Source organism: Vespa mandarinia, chromosome 6 (genome assembly GCF_050613455.1).
Source record: "Vespa mandarinia isolate Hongniang chromosome 6, ASM5061345v1, whole genome shotgun sequence".
NCBI classification, from domain to species: Eukaryota; Metazoa; Arthropoda; class Insecta; order Hymenoptera; family Vespidae; genus Vespa; species Vespa mandarinia.
The window spans coordinates 1020881-1030000 of record NC_140815.1 but is presented as its reverse complement, the minus strand read 5'-3'; the positions used below and the strand labels follow the sequence as shown (position 1 = coordinate 1030000).

Here is a 9120-nt window from a genome sequence, read left to right as displayed (position 1 = left end):
TGTTCTACTTTTTTCTTTTCTTTTTTTTTTTTGTTTTTGTTTTTGTTTTTTTCCTGTTACATTAGGAATCAGAGTAAGATAGCGCATTTCTAAAAGGTATTGTAAGCCATAAGTTTTATTATGTTTGTAGCAATTATTCTCGTCGCTATTCTATCGCGCCTTGATCTCGATACGCGAGAAAACTATCTTTCTTTTTCTGTATCTCTCTATCCTTCTCGTCACTGCGAAACACCGCCCCAATCGTATACAAAACGAACACACGCAAATCGTTTAACGATTTTACTACATAGATAAAGAACGTGTCTCTATTCTTTTTTTTTCGTTTTTGTATTGTCTTGGATCGAACAAATAGCGCATTTCTCGCATATACGTGCGTGCGTGTGTATATAAAAAGAGTATTGCTCAATATTTCGTATACGTGTGTTGTATTAAATTTTATTTCGAAACTTTAAACACTTAGGAACGTCTTAAACAAGTCGTATTAATAAAAAAATACGTTAAATATTTTAAAATATCAACAGAGAAATGTAAGCGCAGTTTTAAAGGTCAAAAAATAATACCTTCCGTGTATGTAAAACCGTTCGTTGAATGGACCTGATGTTTTCAGAACAATTGGCACCGCAGATGAGGTAGTTGCGCACGAGGTAGCGTACAATGCGAATAAGTCGTTTCACGCATATACGGATGTGGGATACTAATTATTTGTAATAATATGCATCACTTATTAAAGAGAAAAGCGAGCGAATTGTCTTTTACAACTTTTCTCGTGACATGCATGATTTAAACGATTGTTTGTATATCTGAATGACAGTCATATACCATTTGTGTTTTTCAACTTCTTATTTTAATAAATATCTAAAAACGTGCGAAGAATATATCGTTTATTCTTTTTTTTTTTTTCTTTTCTTTTATTATTATTATTATTACTATTATTATTATTATAAATAATTCTTCATGATTGCATTGTAAATATGAAAAACACAGAACCACCCCACATTCTCGGTGGTTTCGTCGAGGAGGAGATTCATTAAAAGAATAGTTTCATATTGGAAAAGAACAAGGAAGAAAGATGTTGGATGTAATGAAAGATTAGCATTTTACGTATTTATTCTTATTCTTATTATTATTATTATTATTATTATTATTATTATTATTATTATTATTATTATTATTATTATTATTATTATTATTATTATTATTATTATTATTATTATTATTATTATTATTATTATTATTATTATTATTATTATTATTATTATTATTATTATTATTATTATTATTATTATTATTATTATTATTATTATTATTATTATTATTATTATTATTATTATTATTATTATTATTATTATTATTATTATTAATAATAATGTTAATTTTATTATTATTATTATTATTATTATTATTATTATTATTATTATTATTATTATTATTATTATTATTATTATTATTACTATTATTATTATTATTATCATTATTATTATCATCATCATCATCATCGTCTTTACAATTTCTTCATGAAATTCTACTTGGCGATCCTCGCTTTTTCTCTCTTCTACATATCTAATTATTTCCTATTTCTTAATTAGAACGAAAATTTCGATCGAAGTGAATCGATCGATATGAAATTGAAGATAAATATATATGTCGTCCGCCATATTGTGGATGCATCCAAAGATGCAACATCGATTATTTAGTTTGACGAGTTATCGTACGATCATTTTACAATATTCTATTTTCAATATTCTATTCAATATTCTATTCAATATTCTATTTTGCGTGTGATTGTTCGCTGCAAAAATGTATCCATCCTCAGTTTAACTTATATCTTCTTACTTTGAATATAAATGTATTTTACGGTTGGCGCGGATGTTACGTGATGCCGAAAGAATGCAGCACAGCGTCCATTGGAAAAAGGAAGATCTTAATGACCAAAATACACGCGAAAGAAGAGAAGGAAGAGAAACGAGCCGGAAAAAATGTTATACTTGCAAGGACGGAGGTCGAATCGCGCAGATCGGTCTCTGAGAAAGATCGATTTCCATACGCTCGCGAAAGCTCGCGAGACCACGTTCGGTAATCGAACGACAACCGAGGATCCAAAGTCTTTTCATAGATCGTAACGGTCTCAGTAGCATCAGACCATAATCGGTGATTCCGTGGCAGTAACGCAAGTCGAGATACTCGATCGCCGTGACACCGTGTTCGACCATTGCCAGAAGAGTTTTATCCGTGATGGCTGTCTTCTCCAAACTGAGATCGGTCAATCTATTCGTGGAAAAGAAAGAAAAAAGAAAAGAAAAGAAAGGAAAGGAAAGGAGACAGCTTTAAACTTTGATTCTGCATATGTCAAACCAAAAAGAGAAAATTCGAATTTATAATCTTTTTTTCTTCACCTAGTATTTTCGAACGCTTTTGAAGCTACAATATATAAAGTGTATATATATACTATACATATATATACCATACATTCAGTAATATACACGGCAAAGCTATTCGCTGTGAGAGTCCCTTTTGCTCGAACACGTGCTTTTTTCATATAGAGAGACAGTAGTAAAATACTATTATATAACCTACAATGTGTATATATATATGTTAACAAAAAGAAACAAAAAGAAAAAACAACAGCCACGAGACGTATAGAGACGACTATCAGACGACTATAGAGACGACAACCAGAACAATAACGCAATATTGACGACAATGAATTTTAGTAATCGTTTCTATATGCCTTACATTTTGGAAAAAATTATAATATATGTATATTATTACTTGTTTTATATATATATATATATATATATATATATATATATATATATATTACTCGTTGGATAATAAATGTGTACGTGTATGTGTGTGCGTGCGTGTGTATGTGTGTGTGCGTGCGTGTGTATGTGTGTGTGTATGTACGCGCGCGCGTGTAATACATGTATTATCCATATAATATATATATATATATAAATATGATCGTGCTGGAGCTTTCGATACAATTAATCCTTTATTAAATGTATCGTTATTACGCTTTTATTCGTACGTACGTTGTGAGAAACTTGAACATGGACTCCACAGCCTCGTCGGATATTTGATAACAATCGGCTAATACAAGTTGTCGAAGGTTACGGTTGTACCGAACTAACGACAATAGGAAATCTGTGGTGACCCAATCACAGCCTCTTAGCCTTACAGACGTGAGATTACGACATTTGGTTATCTCGATAAAGTCGCACCGCATCTGCGGCCCGTTGCAACCGGTCAAGTCCAAATGCGTGAGTCCGGGATTTGAACCGAGAAGGTTGACAAGATGAGAACTTCCGAGCCAGTAGCTATTACTAAGGTCGACACGTCGCAACCTCTTACAGCCTTTTACGAATCCCTTGACAAAGTAAAGAAATATAGATCAAAAAATGCATATGTATAGCGTGTACATAGAAACACGGAGCGTGAGCGGACGAAATTAGAAAAAACAAAAAAGATAAATAAATAAGCACAATTTATTCCTTATATATGTATATAATAAACAAGCAAAATCATTGAAGGATTTCGGATTATATATATATATATAAAAAGTCAAACGGAAAGAAAGCGAATCGCATAGGATCGGAATCGAGATGTGTAGAATATCGGGATGACCAAACAAAAAAAAAGTAAAAATAAAAAAAATAATTTGTATACGTGTTCATACACGCGTAAGAGTGACCGGCCATCGATGTCCTCTCAATAAATAAATAACTAAATACATAAATGAATATATAAATAAAAAGCATCTGCAGGTACGGGACGTATGTATACCAGGCACGACTACCACGCTACTACTGCTACTACCCCTTCACGCGCGTGACGAGAAAAAAAACTTGTCTCTTGCCGGCTTCGTCTTCGTCGCCATCGTCGTCGGGTGTCGTCGTCGGTAAAAAAAAAAAGAAAGAAAAAAAAATGCCAAATTACGAAATAAAGCGAAATGAACAAAAACAAAAAGTAATAAAAAATATATATAAAAAAAGCGAAGCGAAACAAAACAAAACAAAACAAAATAACGAACGACGCGCCAGAAGGGAATGTTTCGAACTATTATGCATATTGTAATATGATGTGTGATGTAGGACTCGATAGCCTTGCTACTACCGAACACCTATGGACTATACTTCGAAGGAGTTGGGCTCAAAATCCGTGTATGAAGAGATGTCCAACGTGTCCCATGTGGCGATGTAATTGTCGACCAGGACTTGGTACTTTGTTGAGGAGAGGCATCGAAGGTTACAAAGGTCCCGCAGATCCAGTCGAATAAAGATGTGCCTGTAGATCACGTCGTACCAAGGCAAGTCCACTAGCCTCAGTATCATTTCTTCTTTAATTCTTTTCTTTCTCACTCTATAACTTTATCTATCTGTCTTTCTAACTATTTTTACAATCTAACTGTCTTTCTAACTATCTTTTTATCTGTCTGTCTTTCTGTCCGCTTGTCTATCTATATGTCTCTTTTTTCGACACCTATGATATTTAAAGAAAACAAAACGGATAATAATTATTTTCGTCTACATTTTTACTTAATTTATAATTATCAAAACTTTCATTTTTATCCTCTTTCGAAATCTTTGAGAGATATTTTTTCTTTCTTAGCAAAACCAAGTAGAGAAAAGAGAGAGTGAGAGAGAGAAACACATCTTGAATCGAGTCCACACACACATATATGTATACATATATAGTATATATATATATAGTGTATATAGTGTATATACATGTATATACAAATTTATAAAATCTCTCCGCGATTCTGTGATTTTTAAAAATTGTCTAGAAACGAAAATAATACTGATCTCCCTTTTGACATTCAACAAATTTCGCTTTATCTCTCTCTCTCTCTCTCTCTTTCTATATATATATATATATATCTGTCTGTCTGTCTGTCTGTCTGTCTGATCTTTCTTTGTCTCTTATTGCACTGTTAAACTTTCTTCCGTTCCATTTCTTTCCCAATTATTCCATTTTCCTCAATTCCACGAGTCTTACAAAGCGTCGTTGATATAATTGATTTGACAAACACTCGATTAAATGCGTTTCATCGATACAAATGTTTAGGCGTTTTTTTTATTCTGATTCTTTTTTCTCCTTTTTTTTTTGGGATCAACCGTGACGAAATAAAAATTGACACTAATTAAATAAACGTATTTCGTGGTAAGTAGACAGGTAAGAAAATAAGGATCTAAAGTGAAATTTATATTCATTACTTAGAAGATAACGCGTGTTATCTTATATCAATGTAACGTGAATTATTACATTTATTTAAGTGTTTTTTCTTTCTTTTTTTCTTTTTCTTTTTTTTTAGATTAATATATTTGCTTTAAAAAATGATAAAAATCAATTGAATATTATAAAAAGACTTCCGATTTCTTCTCTTCCTTGTATTCTCCAATCTCTATTCCCTTTTTATCGAAATTACGATAAAAATCAAGAAAATTAATTATAATAAATTTGTGAAAATGAAAGTCGGCTATTTTAAATTTTATTTTACGATTCGTTGGAAAATATTCAAATGTTAAAAACAAAATGCAAAATTACCGAAGAAACATACGACGATGATGTTTGCAGCATTATCTTGCAAATAATACTTGATGTTGTGAATTGCGACATTTTTTAACGTGACGTAATAAAAACGTGATGTAAATTGATAAAGTACAATTTTATATACGATATATTCGTTTTACGAAATAACGAATTAATGCGATACATAAGCGGATAGATTCTATTCCAGTATACATTTTTTCCTCTCCTTAATAGTTTGGAATTACGCAAGATAAAATAGTGTGTCATACTTCGGACGCGAAGTAGATTGAAAATCATTCGAGAAACAACGCACGAGATAAAAATTCTCTGTAAGTTATGATTACATAATTTGAAATACCTACTGGCAAAGTAGTTAGTTATTTTAAGAATATCAAGTACTTCCCCTTCTCACATTATTTTAAACGATCGAAATTTGCAACGTTTTAAAACGAGGTCGATAAAAAGTATGAATTTGAGAACAATTTCTATTGATAATAGAAAAACTTTTCCTTAAAAGATTTTACGTCTAATTTTATCAAGCTCCGATGAATCATAAAGATAACGCATGACCCCAACATGAAGTAGCATCTTTTTTTAAACGATTGTCTACCTACATTTAGCTTACAACGGTTGTCCGTTTCATTGAGCCACGCGCTCTGACGTAAGGATACGCCATCCAACGAATCACTATACAACACACATACATACACACGCATACATATATATATATATACACACACACACATACACACACACACAACACACATCGGTGGCATACAGTCGCCAGACATTCGCAGTGTGTCTTCAGAAATCCATTTATTCTCATAAGAAATCGTGTACTTCGCCAATGGCAGAAAATTTACGGTACGGTTTTTTTTATTTTATTTTCTTACTTTCTCGATCACTCGCAATTACAAAAATTATCTTCCGAATATCATTTTGGAGAGGTTATGTTTCGTTCAACCTTTGGTCACGATGAGGTTAAGTTCGTTCACGCGTGACGAATCGCGAACATTCGTGTAATTCAAATGGAACGAAACCATGTTCTATATGGGATGAGGAAACGTCCGTTTTCACGTTCCTTGTTTCATCATTCGAATGATTACTCTAGTGACGAAGTGTGAACGCACTCTGACCAATCGGTCCACGAAACTTTGATCCTGTAACGTTCCGAAAGAGGAACGGTATATAGGTTATGTAATCAACAGGGCCGCATCTAGCCACTCCAGTACGTTGTTATTCATTAATATTATTGCTATATTATTGCTCTTTATATCTCTTATAGTTATCATTTTAAATTTATGACAATTCTTTTTCTGTTTTATTTATTCACGATATAGAGAGTTTTTCAATTCAAATGCTTGTATTTTACATATACCTTATTATCGATCGTGAATTCGACAGAAAATATTGCGAGTGATCGAAAATAATGAAGCGATCAATAGAAAAATGTATCAGAAAGTGCCAAATTTTTTCTCAAATGCTTCAGAGAAGGTCTTCTTCTGGGTATGGGAAATCCTCTGCTTGATATATCTGCGACTGTAGACAAAAATTTTCTGGAGAAGTATGACTTAAAAGCCAACGATGCTATTCTTGCGGAGGAAAAACATAAATCTCTATACGATGAGTTAATCAACCTGTATAATGCCAATTTTATTGCTGGTGGTTCTGTACAGAATACAATGCGAGTAACACAAGTAAATTTAATTTAATATTTTTTTCATATTCTGTGGAAAATTTCATATTCAGGAGCAATTTTCTATAACAACTTGTTACTATAGTCGGCATCTATATTTTTTTTAGTGGTTCTTGAAAAAATCAAAAGTTGCCAGTTACATGGGTTGTGTAGGTAATGACAAGTATTCCAAAATATTGGAAGAACGAGCTCTTACAAATGGCTTAAATGTTTGCTATCAATATACGGATAAGGAACCAACTGGGACTTGTGCCGTTCTTATCACAGGAAAGGAAAGATCTCTATGTGCTAATTTAGCAGCTGCAAATTGTTTCTCAACATCGCACATAGAAGTACCGGAAAACAAGAAACTTATAGAAAATGCAGAATATATTTATATTTCTGTAAGTATATATACAATTATTCTCTATGTATCTCGCAACCTTTTGTTGTTTTCTTTTATTAGTCATACACAAGAAAAATTCTATCTTTGATTTTGATATTACAGGGGTTTTTCTTAACCGTTAACCCAGAAGTAATTCAAATAGTGGCTAAGCATGCATATGAAAACAATAAAATGTTTATGATGAATCTCAGTGCACCATTTATACCCGACGTTTTTAAAAAACCATTAGGAGATGTTCTTCCTTATGTAGATATTTTATTTGGTAATGAAGCAGAGGCAGATGTATTTGCAAAAGTCCATGATTTTAAGACTACAGACAGAAAGGAGATAGCGTTAAAGATATCTCGTATGGAGAAGATAAATAAAAAAAGGAACAGAATCGTCATAATTACACAAGGTTCTGGACCAATTCTTTTAGTTAAAGACAACATAGTGAGAGAATATCCTACTACGAAAATCCCAGAAGAAAATGTAATTGATACTAATGGTGCTGGGGATGCATTTGTAGGAGGTGAATTATGTCAAATATGGATACTTAACAATTTGTACGTACGTTCGATTATTATTTTATATAATTCTAATTTATTTTATATCTGCAGGTTTTTTGGCACAACTGATTCAAGGGAAAGATATAGAAATATGTATAAAATGTGGTATTTGGGCTGCCACACAAATTGTACAAACTTCTGGATGTACTTACAATGGCAAACCTGACTTTAAACTTTGATTAAAAATAGATTTATTAGCAATTGTAAATCCAGTACTTAAATAAATACCTTAATAACTATATTATATAAAATCTTTTTATGGCAATGGTAAATCAACATTATTCATGTTAATATATTTGTAATTCATGAATAAATTTTTTTAGAACTTCTCATTTAAAGTTTATTATTATAATGTATGTAATGTATCCATAAGTGATATTTAATGAGTACATATTTAACGATAACAGGTCACTAGATAATAAATATCAATTGTTTCTATAATTTGCATTTTTCTTATAAAAATAATGATATATTATTTTCTCGAACGATGAAAAACGTGATTCTAGATATCAGACGAATTAAGTCTATAGATTAGTTTATAAATTAGAAACTAAATTATAGGTCATGATTGAAGGAACTCAAAGTATGGAGAATTAGCCTTAAAAAAATGCACAAGTACATCATAGAATCTAAGAATTTTAATAGGAAGTAACATCATCGATTGCGTTTCTTTACATAATTGAAAGATTGAACATGAGAAGAAGTATGAAGTGCGAATATAATTTTATTTCGTTAACGTCGTCAATCATAACGGCTTTACGTTAGGAAATAAATATTACCGTTACGTGAAGGTATTGATAGATTTATTATGACTAACAGTGAAAAAAGCGATTAACATTATAAAAATAAGTATTGCTAAACGGGCCAATCAGCGTAATCTACTTACGGTCCTAACAGTCCTATACAACAGATCTATAAGTTTTTATAACAATTAGCGACAAAGCATGATAATTGGC

At 31.5% G+C, this 9120-nt stretch overlaps 3 protein-coding genes across 12 annotated transcripts in view; 2 read left to right on the top strand and 1 right to left on the bottom strand.

Annotated features, from left to right (window-relative positions):
• lark (RNA-binding protein lark) overlaps window positions 1-4238 on the top strand; it is an 18152-nt gene extending 13914 nt beyond the window's left edge. For 2 of the 7 annotated variants that reach the window (XM_035864835.2, XM_035864829.2), the window contains one exon: window positions 4095-4238. In XM_035864835.2, coding sequence (XP_035720728.1) covers window positions 4095-4104 — 10 coding nt within the window. In that variant the 3' untranslated portion in view covers window positions 4105-4238. Of the gene's footprint in view, window positions 1-607; window positions 886-4094 lie in introns of those variants that run through there. The other 5 variants (XR_004837977.2, XM_035864826.2, XM_035864827.2 and 2 more) reach the window with 5 other exon arrangements.
• Window positions 1476-5179, bottom strand: LOC118441009 (uncharacterized). The gene is made up of 3 exons (XM_035864841.2): window positions 4137-5179; window positions 3036-3370; window positions 1476-2265 (listed from the first exon to the last, which is right to left on the bottom strand). The coding sequence occupies exons 1-3, from the start codon at window positions 4332-4334 to the stop codon at window positions 1980-1982; spliced, it is 819 nt and encodes a 272-aa protein (XP_035720734.2). The 5' UTR covers window positions 4335-5179; the 3' UTR covers window positions 1476-1979.
• Adk2 (Adenosine kinase 2) lies at window positions 4167-8459 on the top strand. Of its 4 annotated transcripts, none has more exons than XM_035864837.2 (5): window positions 4167-4309; window positions 7025-7232; window positions 7339-7614; window positions 7719-8127; window positions 8216-8458. In XM_035864837.2, exons 2-5 carry the CDS (start codon window positions 7044-7046, stop codon window positions 8341-8343), a joined length of 1002 nt encoding a protein of 333 aa, XP_035720730.1. In that variant the 5' UTR covers window positions 4167-4309; window positions 7025-7043; the 3' UTR covers window positions 8344-8458. The 4 variants fall into 4 exon arrangements, with proteins under 4 accessions (XP_035720730.1, XP_035720732.1, XP_085514033.1 ...); XM_035864839.2 differs by lacking the exon at window positions 4167-4309 and adding an exon at window positions 5723-5864 and having other exon boundaries at window positions 8216-8459; XM_085657907.1 differs by lacking the exon at window positions 4167-4309 and adding an exon at window positions 6266-6399 and having other exon boundaries at window positions 8216-8457.
• The last annotated feature ends 661 nt before the right edge of the window (window positions 8460-9120 follow it).

Coding starts and splice junctions, on each gene's coding strand:
- Adk2 (XM_085657907.1), top strand. Junction 7,233..7,338: donor ATACAATGCGAGTAACACAA/GTAAATTTAATT, acceptor TATTTTTTTTAG/TGGTTCTTGAAAAAATCAAA. Junction 7,615..7,718: donor CAGAATATATTTATATTTCT/GTAAGTATATAT, acceptor TTGATATTACAG/GGGTTTTTCTTAACCGTTAA.
- LOC118441009 (XM_035864841.2), bottom strand. CDS start 4,334: ATGATACTGAGGCTAGTGGACTTGCCTTGGTACGACGTGATCTACAGG. Junction 3,371..4,136: donor TTGAGCCCAACTCCTTCGAA/GTATAGTCCATA, acceptor TACTTTGTCAAG/GGATTCGTAAAAGGCTGTAA. Junction 2,266..3,035: donor ATGTTCAAGTTTCTCACAAC/GTACGTACGAAT, acceptor TTCCACGAATAG/ATTGACCGATCTCAGTTTGG.